This window comes from Saccostrea echinata, unplaced genomic scaffold (assembly GCF_033153115.1).
Source record: "Saccostrea echinata isolate AGI-Se365-2 ecotype Australia unplaced genomic scaffold, CSIRO_AGI_Sech_v1 ptg000030l, whole genome shotgun sequence".
Taxonomy (NCBI): domain Eukaryota; kingdom Metazoa; phylum Mollusca; class Bivalvia; order Ostreida; family Ostreidae; genus Saccostrea; species Saccostrea echinata.
The window spans coordinates 32,429,711-32,450,332 of NW_026889779.1; the positions used below are offsets into that span (position 1 = coordinate 32,429,711).

Sequence of the window (20,622 nt, forward strand, 5' to 3'; positions counted from 1 at the left end):
CCTGAATATATAGTATACCATAGAAAACAAACCTACTTTATGGATGTGCCCCTTAATAAAAAATTAGATTTTTTTTTTCGTTTTGTTTTGTTCTGTTTTTTGTTCTGTTTTTGTTGTTGTTGTTTTTTTTGTTTTGTTTTTGCTTGTCAAGGAAGTTTTGCTTGGTAGTGCCACTCAAACTGAAAATATTTGGTTGTCCCTTGTCCCTCCCCCCCCCCCCCCCCCCCCAAGAAAGATCAATATAATGCCCCTATCATACAACATCTCATTTAGTAATGTTCACTTTTCATTTACTAGGATACTGTTACAAGACAATGCTAACTGAGATCCACAACGTGAAATAAAATATACAGAGGTTTATTGGGTTATTAGATATCAGCCCTGGAAATTGAACAATAGGCATTTAATACAAGATCTCTATAGGAAAATAAAAAGCACATGGAATCACATATCAACACACCCAGAAGGGGAGATAACTTAGCATTCTGATGAGCTATACATATGACTAGTAAGTGTAAATTACAACAACAACAAAAAATACTTCACCTCATAGATTAGATATGAGTGTAATTATAAAATAAAAAAGAGAGATACATGTATAACAGAACAACAAATGGAATATATATCAAAAGAAATACATGTAAAATACATGTAATTTAACATTCTCTGTATATATAATAATTGTACCTGTAATTTAACAAGCTTTGTACATATAATAATTATACAACCTTTTACTAATAACATATGGTGGAGGGAGATCACAAAACTGAGTGATATGTAATGGAAATTCTACTTTAACATTATACCCTCTCAGAGAATCATTGCTATAGAAATATTTACAATAAATAACAATAAATACCTCCAACTTATCCCTTATTCAGAACCAAGCAATGTACCCTGTGTTAAAGTTTGTAGACTTCATACTGAGAACCATATACATGAAACTATGTAAACATAATGTAAAATATTTACAGGAAAAGATCACATCACAGTCATTTCAGTTACAAATTAATTTTTACAATCATGAATGCTAAACAAATTAAAGCTTGTCAGTTTTGGTATATATCTTAACAATGACAGTTATAGTATCAAAAAAAAATGACTTAGTACAATGTAGGCACAGCCATTATAATGAAGTCTTAAACTAATTACAGCAGATTTATGACTTCAAATTACAAATTTAAAAAAAAAATTATTTCCCTAATCTATTCCTATTCTATTATGAATATTCCCAAAATTAATCTGTATTCAAATAAATATGACCATATATCTTTGTAATTCTACCTAAAACTACACACATATTTATCCTTAAAGTTTTTTTTAATAGCACTGAAGAGTAATAATTATCAAAGTTGAGTCTTTCTATAAATATCAAATACAGTTGAACTACGGTATCTCGAACACGGATATCTCGAATACCATGGATATGTCGAAGTGAATGGAAAGTCCTACCCACATACTTCTTAAATATTCTACCCTTGATATCTCGAACCCTCCGATATCTCGCAGATTTTTCTCGGTCCCCATTAAATCGAGATAACATGGTTTGACTGTATTTATCTTATTCTTATATATTCTTATATTATTCTATCAGCAACAAAAGTGCTGACTAACATAAATACATAAATTGAATTTTTCTAGTTGAGGGTATAATAAACTTATGAGGAATCCTCCATTAGACTATTACATTTGTGACATTTATAAAAATAATTCTTTTTGTGCAAGTTTTCAATGATATGTAAATTAGATCACTGAGTTCTGGCAACATCACCAAATTCTGCACAACTGTTGTCTGGCAATCTGTTAGGAAACAATGGGTTAAAACGATTATCATCCTGAATTTTCTCTGCTAGTTCGATATGCTCATGATTACATAAGATGTTTGATAGTTTCTGGAGATCAAAAGAACACAGATCGGTCTGTTGACTGAAACTCTGAAGGCAGCAGTAAATCTGTTCCCTTACGTTCCGTGGGTGATTCGCCTCATGTTCCTCTAGGACACGATCAGCAGATTTCCCGACCGTAGCTGAAATGTACAATGCTTAATCAAGTAAGAGAAGCTAAAAATGAAATCCAAAACGAATCATATCATTGATATCTTTACATGCTGTATACAAGATTTTCACCCAATTTTCACCTACATTTTTATAATAGTCATTACCACTACTATTAATTACAGCTACAAAGTAGTATTCATTACCGCTACATTTATATATATATATATATATATATATATATATATATATATATATATATATATATATATATATATATATATATATATATATATATATACACATTACTGCTACAATGCCTCTTCTGTTAGCCAGTGCTTTCTGCATGTACAGGCATAAAGTACATGTACTTTCAGGTCTGTTTTGCAATGTCTCTACAATTTTCTTCTACACATTCTTCTACATTTTTTAGTCTTATTTACACAAAATTTAAAACCATCTGTGGCAGGTCAAATGGGTTTGATTAAAGTGGCCAGATATCTCAGTTGGTAGAGCCCCTGACGGGAAATTTGGGGCCTGGGTTCAAATCCCGGTCTGATCCATTACAATTTTCTCTTCTATTACGCATCAATGATTAAACCTACATTGCCATGATTTGTAACAAACTACTCAATGTAAGCCATTTCATTCAATTAACTCTAGATATGTACATGTAACTGTGTTTAACTACAGGCTGAATGAATTACATTGAATGGAACTCATACTTAATAGTACTTCAATTACATGGTGAGTGAATTATATTGAATAGAAAACATCTCCTTATGATAAACCTCACAGGAAAATTTTGTGTATGCAGAGGTAATGAGTTGAAATTGCCAAGCTTCTTATTGATAAAATGTATCTGTAATGCGCACCTGAAATCCAGGTGAAAAGTAGCGGTAATGAGTTGTAATTTCTTGCAATGTAGCAGTAATGTGCTCCTCCATTTTCACCCTATCAAACTTTAACAGAAAGGGTCAACTATAAAAACTGCAGCAGTGAAAATTTTCCTGTATACAGTGTATCATTTGTTTTTGATGCCATTTAAATCTTAGGACACCAATTGTCAATTTCCTACATACCTGTCTACATATACTGTGGAATCATCATTGTTCGTGGGGGATCAATGTTCGTGGATTTCACGGGTGACCCTTATCCACGAATTTACATCCCCACAAACAATTTTTTGTCAACGTAATGATTAATTAAATCTACCAAATAAACGAGCTGCCCACGAAATCACATCCCCACGAAATCAATAAAGTTTTGCTTGCCCATGAACATTGACACCCACAAATTTAAATGATTCCACAGTATGAAACATTTTAATGTTAACTACTGTATATTTATGCATATGGAACCTTAAATTTTCCTGTTCTGCATTTTTGAGAATTTACCTTGACTACAATTTCCAGATATTAAATAGTGATATTTGTCGGACTTATAATTCAGACAAAGAAAGCAGTACTGAATTTTAACTTCCAAAAATCTGACTTATATGCAAGTAGTAAAAGTTTATACAGATTTTACTGATCTTATCTTTGTTTAGAATGTATACTGGACCAAAAAAAAATTATTATTTGTTTGGAATTGCCTCCCACCTCATTGAAAAAAATTATTCAAACAATTTATTGACCAGAAATATTTTAAAAAAAATTTTTTTTTATTTACATGTAATCAATTCTTGGCTTATTATCACATGACAAGTAATCACAATAATAACTATTACCACAAGCACCACCAAAACATTCAATGTAGTGTCAGATCTGTGCAAATTAAATGAGCATTCTTGTTGATGGGAGATATCTTTTTTTACAAAAAGTCAGACAATAATGTGTTTATTGAGATTTTTGTCAAAAATTTTAATTAAAATGTACCTTCAATTTTGAAAAAAAAAACCCACTTCCCTTCCCTCCCTCCTTGGTCTGAAACCTTCCAGGCGGCAATTCCAAACAATTAAATTTTTAAAGATGGCCTTGTTAAAAAAATTATTAAATCCCTTTAAATATTGATGTCATAGAAACATTCTTTGAAACATGGGTAAATACAAAAGATTATCTAGCTGAAAATGGCAACCAATTCTGGTGAGAAATCCAACCAACTTATAACTGGGTCAATAATAAAATTCTCAAAATCAGTTGAAAAATACAACTGACTCATAATATGTACATATATATTAAGTAAACTGACTTATGTAAGAGTATTATACATTAATAAAAACATTTACCAAAGAGTTCCCTGATGACAAACTTCCAGTCTCCAATGGGAAGTTCTTTTTGAAGTAAAAGACAAAGATCTCCCCAGCTCCTCTCTACTAACACTCGACGGCTCACCGGCTTTTTATCTGACAGAAGATAAATCAAACACTGACAATATTACTCCCTTACACCCAAATATTTATTCCCATGCAAGAAATACCTTCAAGTTTCATGACCTTCTTTTACTTGGAATATTTCTCTCCACATTTAAATCATTTATTTACTAGTCACACTGATAATTTATGAAGAGAAGCTGTCATAATTAATTTTTGGTTTGCAGTACTTCATAAATCCAAAACATGATTTTTTTTTTCTTCTTTATTTCAAATAGTTTCAGTTTTTAGACTCACTAATCACCTGATACATATATTAATATAACAGTAACTTGATCCGAAGAAGCCTTACTACATCGAGTTGACAAACGAGACGTGATATGGCTCTATGGATCAAGTTACTGTTATAAGGATAAATTTATTATACACCCCTCAATAATTAGCAAAATATTATAAAAGAAAACTTTTGAGATCAATTATACACCTTTTATCCATTAAACAAAACATTTTTTTTAAGGAACTATTTGATAAGCAAGAAAAAAAATGTCATGCATACTGTGTACTACATCATCAATTTCAGAGAGGGGTGATACATATATATTATTATAACAGTAAATTGATCGGAAGAGCAATATCACGACAAGTTGACAGGCATGGACCATCAGATCAAACGAGACGCGAAGCGTCGAGTTTGATCTGATGATCCGCGCCTGTCAACGAGACATAATACGGCTCTTCAGATCAAATTACTGTTATAATGATAAATTTATTATTTACCCCAATACAACTAGCAAAATATAATAAAAAGGAAGCTTTTTGGATCAATTACATAACTTTTATACATTAAACAAACCATTTTGTCGAGGAACTTTTTGATGCGCGAGAATAACAACGTCATTTATCTGTGTACAACATTATCAGTTTCAGAGAGGGGTGATATGGATTCAGAAAACCACAGTGTGGTGATCCGGAATGTCAGATCACACCGTCACGTGATTGCATGAATTCAACAGTAAAACTGAGTGACAAACAGTTGGGTATATAATAAAGATTTAGAAAACCACAGCGTGGTGATCCGGCAAGTCAGATCACAATGTCATGTGATTGAGTGAAATCAACAGTAAAACTGGGTGATACACAGAAAATGGATTCTCCATAGAAAGATAACTCTGCCTAGACATTGTTTACTTCTTTGCAAACTATAAGTGTTTGCCTTATCTCTCTTGATAGAATCCATTGTATTAGGTGTGATAAATGAGTATGAAAGCTGTCCCTACCTCTCTTGGGAGAATCCATTGTATTGGGTGTGATAAGTGAGTATGAGTGTTGTCCTTACCTCTCTTGGAAGAATCCATTGTATTGGTTGTAATAAGTATGAGTGCAGGCCTTACCTTTCTTCGGAGAATCCATTGAATTGAGGTTGATTAGTGAGTATGAATGCTGGACTTACCTTCTAAGATTAATCCATTGTATTGATTGTGATTAGTGCGTACGAGTGCTGGCCTTACCTCTCTTGGGAGAATCCATTGTATTGGGTGTGATTAGCGAGTTTGAGTGTTGGCCTTACCTCTCTTGGGAGAATCCATTGTAATGGGTTTTTTTAGTGAGTAAGAGTGCTAGCCCTACCTCTTTTGGGAGAATCTATTGTATGGGAGTTGATTAGTGAGTATGAGTTCTCTTCTTATATCTCTTGGGAGAATCCATTATATTGGGTGTGATTAGTGAGTACGAGTGTCCTTACCTCTCTTGGGAGAATCCGTTGTATTGGATGTGAAAAGCGAGTACATATACATTATTATAACAGTAACTTGATCCGAAGAGTCGTATCATGTCGAGTTGACAGGCGCGGATCATCAGATCAAATGAGACGCCAAGCGTCAAGTTTGATCTGATGATCCGCGCCTGTCAACTCGACGTGATATGGCTCTTCATAACATCATGTTTCTGTGTACTACGTCATCAATTTCAGAGAGGGGTGATATGGATTCAGAAAACCACAGTGTGGTGATCCGGAAAGTCGGATCACACCGTCACATGATGTACGAAATCTACAGTAAAATTGAGTGATACACACTTGGGTATATAAAAAAATTGGTGACATCACCTCTCTTGGGGGAATCCATGGTACTGGGTGTGATAACCATTGAATTGGGGTTAATTAGTGAGCTGTTCCTATCTCGATTAGTGAGTAAATTATGAGTACTGTCCTTACATCTCTTGGGAGAATCCATTGTATTGGGGTTCATTAGTGAGTATGAGTGCTGGCTTTACCTTCCATAGATGAATCCATTGTACTGAGCATGATTAGTGAGTTTGAGTGCTGGCCTCACCTCTCTTTGGAGAATCCATTGTATTTGGTGTGATTAATGGGTATAAGTGCTTGCCTTACCTCTCTTGGGAGAATCCATTGTATTGGTAGTCCAAAATATCTTACAATTTCCAGACATTTTTAATGATTTTTATGTTTGACATGCCAGGAAAATGTCAGAAGCAAATTGCCATATTGAAAAGTGGAAATTTCACTGGCCCTAACTGAACTTGATTTTTGATATATGCAAATCAAATATAATGCCAAATTCACAAACAGATCAATAGCACAATGCTTCTACTTCTCACTTATACTGCTTAAAGGTAAATATCACTCCACATTTCAATACAATTCTCACAAGATTTCAAATGACATGAAATCATAAGAAACCTTGACAGTTTGATAAAATGTTTTCGCCAGACACTTAATATTCAAAGGAACAATTAAAAGCTATATTGGTAAGTACAAGAAGCATTGACTGTTGATAAGATGTGCGTCATACATTCAATTCAGTTCGCATGTATCAACTAGAAATATCTCCATAGGGCCCCACAGAGTGCATATTAGTAATGCAACATGAAAATTTGTATTAGTGTATGAAGTTTGATGAGAATATCTTGAATAGTTTCTTTAAAATTAAAATTGAAATCTAAAAAAATGGATATAGATGATAAATTCTCACCAAATTATGTACAAGTGCATAAGCTTACATAAAAATATCTTAAATGTTTTATTTAAAACTAAGCAAAATGCAATTTAAAGAAAAGTGAGGTCAATGTTACAGGAAAGTGCAAGGTCAAATGTATATGATATTGTTGAATAGTTCTCATCACTTATGTATTAGCATATTAAGTTTGATAAAAATATCTTGAATGGTTTCTTTAAAACTATGCTAAACACTAATTTAAGAAAAGTGAGGTCAAGGTCAAAGGAAAGGTCAAGGTAAAAAAAAATGTTGATGCATTTGAATAGCTTACATCAGTATGTATTAGCATATAAAGTTTGATGAAAATATCATTAATGGTTTCTTTAAAATTGAACAAAATCCAAATTAAAGAAAAGTGAGGTCAAGGTCACAGGAAAGTGCAAGGTCAAAAGTTTTTGATGCAGTTGAGTAGCTCTCACTAATACGTATCAGCATATTAAGTTTGATAAAAATATTTTGAATGGTATATTTAAAAATTGAGCTAAATCCTAATTTAAGAAAAGTGAGATAAAGGTCAAGCAAAGGTCAAGGTCAAAAAATGTTGATGCAGTTTTATAGCTTACATCAGTATCTATCAGCATAGGAAGTTTGATAAAAGTATCTTGAATAATTTCTTTGAAACTGAGTTTTGAACTGAGCTAAAGGCAAAACAGGATGGAAGGACAGAAGACGGACATGGCTAACTCTATATGCCCTGGCCATTTTCATGGCGGGGCATAAAAATCAACCTGAGAATGCTGCCTGGAGTTGGAGGGGCGAAGTTCCACCTTTCATAACGCCACCAGTTCTGACGTTTTCCTGGCATATAAATTATGTAAATCATAGCAACGCTTGGAAATTCTCAGATAATTCACACTATTGTATTGGGTGAGATTAGAGAGTATGAGTGCTGGCCTTACCTCGCTTGGGAGAATCCACTGTATTTGGTTTGATAAGTGAATACAAGTGCTGGCCGTTTTCAGGTAATCTTGATATTCCCATATGTTCCTCTGGGTCTGCAGAGGTGTGGCCATTTGATGTGTTAATGTCCTGCATCTCACCCTCTTCACATCTATACAGTAAGTAAATAAATAATTCATGAAGAACATGAGGGAGAATTATAGGAAATATCCAATCATAGTAGTCAGACACAAGCCATTTTGTGTGAGGTCTAGCACTGATGATATTGTAGACATAAGTCATTTTGTGTGAGGTCTAGCACTGATGATATTGTAGACATAAGTCATTTTGTGTGAGGTCTACCACAGATGATATTGTAGAAATAAGTCATTTTGTGTGAGGTTTACTACTGATGATATTGTAGACATAAGTCATTTTGTGTGAGGTCTACCACTGATGATATTGTAGACATGTCATTTTGTGTGAGGTCTAGCACTGAAGATATTGTAGGAATAAGTCATTTTGTGTGAGGTCTACCACAGATGATATTGTAGAAATAAGTCATTTTGTGTGAGGTCTACCACTAATGATATTGTAGACATAAGTCATTTTGTGCGAGGTTTACTACTGATGATATTGTAGACATAAGTCATTTTGTGTGGGGTCTACCACTGATGATATTGTAGGAATAAGTCATTTTGTGTGAGGTCTACCACAGATGATATTGTAGAAATAAGTCATTTTGTGTGAGGTTTACTACTGATGATATTGTAGACATAAGTCATTTTGTGTGAGGTCTAGCACTGATGATATTGTAGGAATAAGTCATTTTGTGTGAGGTCTACCACAGATGATATTGTAGAAATAAGTCATTTTGTGTGAGGTCTACCACTAATGATATTGTAGAAATAAGTCATTTTGTGTGAGGTTTACTACTGATGATATTGTAGAAATAAGTCATTTTGTGTGAGGTCTACCACTGATGATATTGTAGATATGTCATGTTGTGTAAGGTCTACCACAGATGATATTGTAGACATAAGTCATTTTGTGTGGGGTCTACCATTGATGATATTGTAGACATAAGTCATTTTGTGTGGGGTCTACCACTGATGATATTGTAGAAATAAGTCATTTTGTGTGAGGTTTACCACTAATGAAATTGTAGACATAAGTCATTTTGTGTGGGGTCTACCACTGATGATATTGTAGAAATAAGTCATTTTGTGTGAGGTTTACCACTGTTGATATTGTAGACATAAGTCATTTTGTGTGGGGTCTACCACTGATGATATTGTAGAAATAAGTCATTTTGTGTGAGGTTTACCACTGTTGATATTGTAGACATAAGTCATTTTGTGTGAGGTCTACCACTGATGATATTGTAGAAATAAGTCATTTTGTGTGAGGTCTAGCACTGATGATATTGTAGACATAAGTCATTTTGTGTGAGGTCTACCACTGATGATATTGTAGAAATAAGTCATTTTGTGTGAGGTTTACCACTGTTGATATTGTAGACATAAGTCATTTTGTGTGAGGTCTACCACTGATGATTAGTGATGGGAATCGATAAGAATATCATAATTGATGATCGGGCTACTGCAACTAACTAATTATCAATTATAATCAGACATTTACAAAGTCTGTCAATTTAGTTTATTAAATGGTAAGAATGGGTGAATAACTACATGTACTTTCTGTGGTGGTCCAGCTGAAGTTAGAATAATCTAACTGTGTTTCGGGACAAGCCCTAGTCCTTAGGACAATATCATTTCAATGATAGGACGTTCTATCTAGTCCAGCTGGTTCTTCGTTCATTTTGTAGAATCCAGAGTACGTCCATACCCGGGAATGAGCGTTGTTACCCGGGTATGAATGCAATGTCTGTTCATCAGCACATTACGATACAAAAATAAGTAAAAAGATAAGTCGCGGCTGGAATATTCTGCTTAAAAACTATTACGCTTGTAAAATAAAATAAATAACCTGATTATTTGGAATAAAAATTTTGTAATCGAGCACTTGGATTATACCAGCAATCGACTGATTTTCGATTAAAATCGATGATTGGAACACCACTACTGATGATATTGTAGACATAAGTCATTTTGTGTGAGGTCTAGCACTGATGATATTGTAGACATAAGTCATTTTGTGTGAGGTCTACCACTAATGATATTGTAGACATAAGTCATTTTATGTGAGGACTACCACATAATAAGATTAATCAAATATATATAAATATACAAAATACAAAATGCAAATAACTCCCAAGGTGATTCACCGAATGTTACAGTAACTCAGACCTATGACTTACTCTTAGACGTCCTTTTTAATTTTTTCATTTTTCTTTTTGTTTTTTTAATATTTTTTATCAAACCTATATATTAAAATAATTCATAGTTATTCTCAATTCCCTGTAATTTGTTTTATTTAAAACAATCTGCTTTATACTATATCTGTAAATTATGGCTCCAATAACTGTAAATCCTTGGAGTACTATTACGTCATACTGTGAAAAATGACGTCATATCAACAGAGAAGAACCCTGTCAAGTCGCCATGATGTAATTCAATATAGAAGAATATAGAAGACTTAAGGTAAGTACCTTAGCTAAGATATAAATGTAGTGTTAGATACATTACTAAACTTATATATTAGACGTGCACTTTTTTGTTTATACACTAGAAAATAGAAATACACATTTACCGGAAATGGCGAGGACAGGTTTGTCGTGCTAGAATGAATGGCCAATTCATTACCGAAACAAACCTGCATGGAGTTTGAGACTAGCACCTGATGAGAGTTCCCTCACAAAATTACTGGCATACTAGCCTATATCTTTTGGTATTTTTGGCATATTTTAGAATAATAAATACGCTATAGCACAAACTCAAAATTTCTAAATTTTATTTGGCATAACTCCTTCCTGGTCGTTTTCTTTATTACAATTTTCTTTTTTGTTCACAAATACGCACATATACAAATTCCTATAATCTATCATAATCAAACAATGTATAATACTGTATGTTGGTTTTATAGAATTATTTGTTGCCTACTTACCAGTATAATAGCATGCTTTTTGAAATGTGTATAGTATTATTTGCTAATTAAAAAATAACCTATAAAATCTACATTATTGTTTAACGTTGAGTGACCAGAATCGCAGTATACGTTGAAAAATTTAGAAAGTTTTTTAACACCCCCCCCCCTTTTTTTCAGTTTTGTCTATAACTTGTGTTAAATATTTATTGAACCCCCCCCCCCCATTTTTCGTTACTATTTAAATTGTATCAACTCTCATCTTTATTTTCCCTGTTTATTGAGTTGACATTATACTACATGTATGGACGGCCACCAAAAAATTGATTGCTTCAGTCTCCTCGGCTGGGTGACGTGGTGTTGTGTTTATTTATTTATAATTTATTTATTTTTTAAAAGATAAAAATACATATACTAAGTATATCTATACGGTCATGCAGAGGACTGCCCATCTCTACTTCACTAAGGAAGTGTTGAGGAGATGGAACAGTGATTTGAGGCTGGAAGCATAAGGTGAACAAATAAGAATAATAACAATTCTTATCACCAATGAACGATTTATCATAATAAGATTAATCAAATATATATACATATACAAAATACAAAATGCAAATAACTCCCAAGGTGATTCACCGAATGTTACAGTAACTCAGACCTATGACTTACTCTTAGACGTCCTTTTTAATTTTTTCATTTTTCTTTTTGTTTTTTTAATATTTTTTATCAAACCTATATATTAAAATAATTCATAGTTATTCTCAATTCCCTGTAATTTGTTTTATTTAAAACAATCTGCTTTATACTATATCTGTAAATTATGGCTCCAATAACTGTAAATCCTTGGAGTACTATTACGTCATACTGTGAAAAATGACGTCATATCAACAGAGAAGAACCCTGTCAAGTCGCCATGATGTAATTCAATATAGAAGAATATAGAAGACTTAAGGTAAGTACCTTAGCTAAGATATAAATGTAGTGTTAGATACATTACTAAACTTATATATTAGACGTGCACTTTTTTGTTTATACACTAGAAAACAGAAATACACATTTACCGGAAATGGCGAGGACAGGTTTGTCGTGCTAGAATGAATGGCCAATTCATTACCGAAACAAACCTGCATGGAGTTTGAGACTAGCACCTGATGAGAGTTCCCTCACAAAATTACTGGCATACTAGCCTATATCTTTTGGTATTTTTGGCATATTTTAGAATAATAAATACGCTATAGCACAAACTCAAAATTTCTAAATTTTATTTGGCATAACTCCTTCCTGGTCGTTTTCTTTATTACAATTTTCTTTTTTGTTCACAAATACGCACATATACAAATTCCTATAATCTATCATAATCAAACAATGTATAATACTGTATGTTGGTTTTATAGAATTATTTGTTGCCTACTTACCAGTATAATAGCATGCTTTTTGAAATATGTATAGTATTATTTGCTAATTAAAAAATAACTTATAAAATCTACATTATTGTTTAACGTTGAGTGACCAGAATCGCAGTATACGTTGTAAAATTTAGAAAGTTTTTTAACACCTCCCCCTTTTTTTCAGTTTTGTCTATAACTTGTGTTAAATATTTATTGAACCCCCCCCCCCCCATTTTTCGTTACTATTTAAATTGTATCAACTCTCATCTTTATTTTCCCTGTTTATTGAGTTGACATTATACTACATGTATGGCCGGCCACCAAAAAATTGATTGCTTCAGTCTCCTCGGCTGGGTAATGTGGTGGTGTGTTTATTTATTTATAATTTATTTATTTTTTAAAAGATAAAAATACATATACTAAGTATATCTATACGGTCATGCAGAGGCCTGCCCATCTCTACTTCACTAAGGAAGTGTTGAGGAGATGGAACAGTGATTTGAGGCTGGAAGCATAAGGTGAACAAATAAGAATAATAACAATTCTTATCACCAATGAACGATTTATCATAATAAGATTAATCAAATATATATACATATACAAAATGCAATAACTCCCAAGGTGATTCACCGAATGTTACAGTAACTCAGACCAATGACTTACTCTTAGACGTCCTTTTTAATTTTTTCATTTTTCTTTGATATTGTAGACATAAGTCATTTTGTGTGAGGACTAGCACTGATGATATTGTAGACATAAGTCATTTTGTGTGAGGTCTACCTTTCTGTTCTTGCGACCTTCAGACAGGGTGGGCGCTGACCTTTCCTGTAACAGATCAGCACTACTAACGCCACCAATACCACCACTACTAGCACCCCAGCAATAGCCCCACCTACCACCTCAGGGGGCGTGGTCTCTTTCTCATTCTCAAACTGAGATGTAGGTTTATCTGGGTAAAAATAATATTAAACTATTAAAATCATTACCTTTATGATAGCAAAAATATCCATAAACAAAATATATTGCCAGGAATGAATGGGCAATGTTTGGAATGAAATTTTTTTTTACATTATATTGATGAAAAAGCTAACAAGCACCTAACAATGGAACCTTGGTTAACTATATGCCTAAACAATTAATGATGTAAATTAAGCAAGTTAGAACATATTAAGTGAAATTTTAGCAATTAAGAAGGAACTCGGTCTGCCTAAACAATTAATGATGTAAATTAAGCAAGTTAGAACATATTAAGTGAAATTTTAGCAATTAAGAAGGAACTCGGTCGCTTCATTCCCTCCGCCCCTTCTTAATCGCTAATATTTTTCCATTTTTACCATTGCATTGTGTGTCTGATTGCCTGGAGCAGCCCTGTGTCTCCTTCGAGGGGTCAGAACACCTGCTGCAGTTCTTACATTGGGGGTCCAGGTTCTCACGGTCCTGAAACATTCCCTCTGGACAAGGCATACAGTCTGTGTCCTCTGTTGATGTCCCTACAATAGAGATCAGGTCAGAGATTTCATTTCTACGAAGCGATTAGGTCAGAGGTTTCATTTTCTGTTGATAATCCTACAAAAGGATTAAATCAGAGACTTCATTTAGTCTAAGCCTAAATGTGACATTAGTTATGGAAATATTTCACAGGTATATAATGGTACTCTTAAGTAAATTTTATAAGATGTTTTGTTTAGCATGTTTATGTTACACACGTCATGGAAACTGGATTGGAGGGAAGGAAAGCATAGTGATTTTTATACATATTTTAAAAGCAGCCTTTTTTCAAATATTGGGAAACTGTCTCTGTAAGGCTGTGATTTTTGGGTCAAAAAAAAAAAAAAAACTGTTATAGATTGGACAGGAAATTCAGTCTTTACCACATTGTCCTGTTTTTAGCTTGGCCTTTCAGTCAGAATGTAAGTCATGCAAATTCAAAGCATCTCAAGAATGAAGCTCCATTGTGCATTTACAGGTGTCATTATTAACTAACCTAGTTTTTGGACATAAAATCCTGGCTGACATTTGGAGTGTAGCACACAGAGTCCCTCCGTGGGAGATCGATATTTCATGTAGAATCCCTCTCGACACTCACAACCGATATCAGACAGGGTAGTACAGTTACTCACGATCTCAGAATTGCGCCTTGGACACGAAGTTGAACATGGCTGACAACTCGTGGCCTGGTTGGAGAACAAACTGAATTGACCAGACGGGCAGGCCTTACACTCTGCAGATTTGTCTGACTCCTGACAATCTGCTTCCTACAATTATAGAGAGAAACACTGTACAAGTAATAAAGAATCCTTATACTTCCATGGATTTTGTGGTCATTCCTTAATAATAGTTTCACAACTCAACAAATATTGATATACAGTAACCAACTTTCACAATGAGACCTTACCCAGTAAACAGTACAGCAATTCACTAAAATGGACCCAATCAATTAAAATAATGTCACAGTATAGGCGCTGTAGATTACCTATTTTATGTGAGTACTTAATATTGGAAAATGAAGATGTATTTGTGAGTGGAAATTTCATAATGTGTTTTTACATGTTATTTAGCAAATTAAGTGATATAATAAATTTGTCACATACATTTAGTAATCTACAGTAAAACAGTCATTAATTAATTAATTAATCAAGCAGGCTACAGTATAAAAAAAATTAAAATAAAGTTAACTTTGTTAATTAAACATTGTGACATGTACAATAATACAGTTAAACAATGAGGATATAAAGTTTACGTTTGTTATAATGACCTTGTAAAACCCCGGAGCGCAGCAGCCACAGACCAGATTAGTGTTCTCCACACGGTATGTATAGTTAGTCCGGCAGGTGTCCTCCACAGCCTGTATTAGAGGCAATACCACAGTTGCCGCATAAAAGTACCACACCATGATAGTTCCCTGATAAAACCGCTGATCAGTTGTCATCATCATATATGCAGGAATACTCCACATCAGACTCAACACATCAAAGTTCACCAAGATTCACCACATCAAAGTTCACCACATCAGAGTTGCCACAGCAGTCACCACACAAGGTCACCACATCATGATAAATCCTGGAAATACAACAACGGGTTGTGATGGCTGAATTTAAGCTGAGTAGTGTGTTCAAGATTGTAGCAGCTACATATAGGTACATGTACATGTATATGTAGAGTTACAGTATTGAACAATATGCCAGCCTAGCCACTACAAAAGCATATCAAGCATTAATTCATACACATATAGTTGTTCAATAGACTGAGATATTCAGTCTAGAGCTAAGCTTGCTACTATGATCTTCAATACAGCCAAGCTGCTCAACTGAGTAAAAAAATGTTATACTCTGTCAGAGAATATACAGATGGAATATGATATTTATAATAATAACATGTAATAAAAATACATTGTTATGGCAACAGCTCTTGGATGAAACATGGTAAAGAAGTTCATGCTTTTATTTGACAGATAAATATGCATTCACTTGGTGCAGTCAGCGACAGGTGTTCTAGACAACAGCTGTCATAAAGGGGCTGAAAAATCAGGGAAATTAGTTTACAAACTGCTAAAACCATTGACAAACTCTGTTACTGTCTGTCAGCTTCTTTGCCATTTTGTCAGATGTATTTCAATCTATTTTAGCCACTTACACTTAATTTTCTAAAATGAATACTTTATACCATTCAATAATTAAAAGACCTTAATCAGTTTTTCATATTTACCTGCTGGATGACTTCCACTTAGCGTTACCCAGTAATATGGCTTATACAGACATGCAGTAGATTTTCACTTTTGTTGAGTTTCTCACCTTTAATTCGCACCTTAATAATTCAATCAATACCTGTCCTGTGTCACTCACCTCTTCTCTCATCAGGCAGAATTAATCTACAAACCAGGGTCCAGGATTACTGAAACTCTGGACATAAAGATATTTAACAGTCTATTACACAGCATGTGTGGAGCTTAGATCCCCGCATGAGGCTGCACATAATCATTGAATAAAATGTGGAGAAGGGGACTCCGCATCAGATGAATCCAGCTGACCTTAGACACTACTGAAGTAGAGTTCATCTAATCCTATTAAATGATTTACAATTCCTTAGTCTGCAGAAAATATAACTGGTGAAATATGCTAGAAATTTTGCTGGGACAAATTGCTTAATAAGTTTGCATCCTTGGTAAAATGTTCTAATAGAATAGACAGAAGAAAAAAAAGTTTCCAGCTGTTTGTGATTTGTATTGAAACAATTAAGAATTTCAAAATAGGAAGAGTTTCCATCTATTTTACAATAGTGAAGAAAGAGAGAAATGACATACTTTAGGCTGTATTAAAATTAATCAGGCTTGATTGAACAGTCATCTTGATACACAAAAATAAAATGTTAGCTCTGAAAACTTCTATAGTGTCAATTATACATATAGGAGAGATTAATCCTTCAGATAAGATTTAACACCATGAGAGTTAAATCAGTAAAACATTCATAAACATTTACAATTATCAATTACTTAGGGTTGATACCACTTGAAAATCACTTGAAGGTGTTAAGTAAATCTTAACTATTATACACATAATGTAGGTGTATTGATAGATTTACAATCCTGTGAAGTGACAGAGGACATAAAAAAGAAATGTATTGACAAGATGAACAGGATAAATCAATTTAAGCTGAATCAATAAACGAGCAAGTTTTGTACATATCCTGCAGGTTTCCAACATTGGGAGAAAAAAAGCTTTCTTATGGACAATGTAAATTATGAATGGTCATGTGTCTGTAGGCAGATTTCATTAATATTAAACAGAGTTAATGACCGCTCAGAAATTAACAACTACTGTGCTATAGAAATTCCTTTGATCTGTTGTCAAAACAGCTGACAAATGTGAGATTATCTAACTTCAATCTGCAAGTTTAAATTTCATACAATCAATAATCATGCACCAATGGGAAGTGTTTACTATTGAATCATACTTTTATCTTGTTCACAATCTCTAATCTATGATGATAATGATCTTGATCATCAATATTATCAATATTTATATACCTGTCTCTCTCTAAAGGTTAGTGAAGAGAAGTTATAATGATGTATCACACTATTGTAAAATAAAAAATGCTCCTTGAACCAACAGACTGAGTTATTTCCCTTGATGCAATTCTTAACGCAACTTACTTTCAGTCCTTCTAACCTATCCCCCCAATCCTTAGCATGCAACAAAAGTCCTCCATTCTCAATCATCTAAATTATAAATTATAACAGACCACTGTTCATTTTTAAGCCTCTTCATTAATCCATGCACTAGTGACATTATTTCCCCTGATGAAAAATAAAATTGTCCTGAGGTAACCATGCAACCCTTATCCAGTAAATTTGTGCCCCTCCCTTCACATAAAAGGAATGTCCTCCATTCTCCCATCATTTAAATTATAACTGAGCATCATTCATTTCATAACCCCCTCCACACCCACAAGAGCCTATATCCTCTCTCTCTCTCCCCACTCATGATTCTCCATTGTTCCATTTGACTTTCTACTCCTTAAACTCTTACACTGTCATTTTTTAAACTCTTACCGATAAAAAAAAAATGTTTCATTAAAACTTAAATTTAATAAAAAATAAATATATTTGTAAAATTTTGACAGAAATTGGAGAAAATTTTTAGACAGTATTAAAATTTTGTGTAAATAACAAGTATTTTTTGTAACGAGGAATAACTAAATATCTAAATCTGACCAACCTTTCAATTGTTTAAATCACTATTGTATTGTACATTGTAAGGAATGTCACAGCTGTTTTCTATTTAGACACATTACACCTAGTATATAAATAGCTATCAAATGTGCACCTGTGGAATTTACCTGTTTATTTAAAGCCAATATCCAATTCTATGGATCTTTTGCCAGTTGTCCCCTTTATATGCTTTTTAGTGATCATTTTAAAAGAATTAATTAGAATGGATATAATACTTTACTGGTTTCTTCAAAGTGTATTTATTTTTTTATTTATTTATTCAAACTGTACATATAACATCTGTTACCAGCACTAAAACCTTCCCATGCATTTACAAAACTTTGATAATATATCTGCCAACATAAACACACAAATAATCATGCATGTGTCTGCCAAACTAATTACAACATTAGTCTTTGATCGCATATATGCCAGCATTTTCCATCACTAACATATTTTTATATTTTTGTTTTTTGTTTAATGCTACACTATAGGATACTTTTACAGCTGGTTTTGGCAATCAGCATCATTGTAACCATGGAAATGTGCAGCAATTAACGAGACACTTTTACCTGATCTATAGATATTTGAACCCCAGAATCCTACAAGATCATTGACATTCTCACTTATACCTTTTTACCCAGGTTATCTAAAGTATGTAATCTTGCACCTGTGAAAATTAATATGACTGAGAAAATAATCCTACAAGACAAATTTGTGTTTTATTAGGCACTCAAGAACACAATGAGGAACCCTTAAAATTAAAGACTGCATTATAACCAAAGTCCATAGATCGGGATTATAGCAAAATTCTTCTGTATATTTCTACCTTACTTTGTGTTAACATCAAATGGTAAATTCTACTAACCTCAATTGTCAGAAAAAATTACTCTTCAAAATATATATATCTGAGATGACACAAAAAAAAAATACAGAACTGACCAAATGTCCACCTTTTGACTGAGTAAGTTGTATCTTGCAGTGTCTGTAACTGACTCTGCTCTTTCTGCAGTTTATAGCAGCTGATGTCATACTTACTTGTAGACCAAAGAATGCATGCACTCATCAACCCTTCAAAATCAATAGTTTTTGGGAGGGATGATTTAACTTGATTTACATGCTGGTCTGACGAAGGGATAATCTTCATGGCTGGGCAAGATCAATGGCGAGTGATTGAATCTCTCCAAATACCCATCAATAGGAGTTCACTTACCTTCCTCTAAATGAGTCGACTGACAGACAATCATATTCTCCACTGTCACATGTCCGTCAGAGCCTGATTTTATTACTTTATCCTGAATCACTCACCCTTTGGTCGTTATTCTTGCCAGTAGCAGTTGTCCTTTATCAATAACACAAAAGTGTCTTCATGCATGTATTAATGCAAATAAATTCTTTTTCATCACATATCAACTTAGCCCATGCACTACCAAAAAAGCATTTCAAATACAAAATATACACATTAGCTTATATATCTTGAGTATCCTCCAAATGCAGCTAGCTGCTGAGAATTTTAACAAAAAAATATTTACAATACTTGTTGAATAAATGAATTCTTTTTTTATTTTATAAGGATATTCAAATAAATCTTTTCATCAAATTCTTCTCTGACCAGAACTATTGTTAGAGATATATTGGTAATTCATGAGAATATATTATTTTAAACATTTAACAATTGTGACAATTATCATGATTATTTTTTATAAGATTACGGTACATGCATGTGTGGAAGAACTCTATCTATATCAAAATATTTCATCTACATTAAATCACTGTCAACTATTTGAATATGAAATTTTATTTGTTAATATTGATTGTGCATACAAAAAGATTATTCTCTATTGAAAAGTTGATGGAGTCAACTTCTCAACAGAGAATAACAAAAAGACAAAGTTACTAGCATGTCTGTTAAATTGAGTATTATTTTCTCATGAATAAAAATATGTTGTCAAAAGAGAGACCTGAAACACAAACCCCAAGAAATAAAATTAAAACGATAAAATATTAGGGGGGAAAATGAGACTCACCACTTACCAAAAATGATTATGTAATACCCTAGATTTAGATATATTCCTCAGAAGATTTCCGAAGTCAGCGCGGTCTCTCTCTGTAGCATGCAGCACAGTATTTCGTCGAGTTAACAGAAGGTCGCTGACAGTTCATACTTGTTCACGCACTAACCAACGTAACTACTTACCCAATTATGCAATGAGTAAGAAAAATCGAACTATATTCAATCTCATTTTGCTCTACGGCATCCCGCGACTGCGCGCGAGTTCTTTCACGA

The 20,622-nt window shown here is 33.3% G+C and overlaps 1 protein-coding gene across 2 annotated transcripts; it reads right to left on the reverse strand.

Moving 5' to 3' along the window:
• Positions 1-986: 986 nt before the first annotated feature.
• Positions 987-20,590, reverse strand: LOC133196732 (tumor necrosis factor receptor superfamily member 3-like). 2 transcript variants are annotated; one of them, XM_061332593.1, is made up of 8 exons: positions 20,533-20,590; positions 15,384-15,688; positions 14,613-14,883; positions 13,963-14,118; positions 13,409-13,577; positions 8,219-8,370; positions 4,222-4,338; positions 987-2,026 (listed from the first exon to the last, which is right to left on the reverse strand). In XM_061332593.1, the coding sequence occupies exons 2-8, from the start codon at positions 15,582-15,584 to the stop codon at positions 1,749-1,751; spliced, it is 1,344 nt and encodes a 447-aa protein (XP_061188577.1). In that variant the 5' UTR covers positions 15,585-15,688; positions 20,533-20,590; the 3' UTR covers positions 987-1,748. The 2 variants fall into 2 exon arrangements, with proteins under 2 accessions (XP_061188577.1, XP_061188576.1); XM_061332592.1 differs by lacking the exon at positions 20,533-20,590 and adding an exon at positions 20,370-20,484.
• Between the last annotated feature and the right edge of the window lie 32 nt (positions 20,591-20,622).

Bases quoted from the DNA above. Each gene is read 5' to 3' on its own strand.
- LOC133196732 (XM_061332593.1), bottom strand. From the start codon at position 15,584: ATGTGGAGTATTCCTGCATATATGATGATGACAACTGATCAGCGGTTT. The intron at 13,578-13,962 runs GTAAAAATGGAA...ATTTTTACCCAG, and splicing joins ATCAGACACACAATGCAATG to ATAAACCTACATCTCAGTTT. The intron at 4,339-8,218 runs GTAAGGCCAGCA...ATCTTCTGTCAG, and splicing joins AGTGGATTCTCCCAAGCGAG to ATAAAAAGCCGGTGAGCCGT.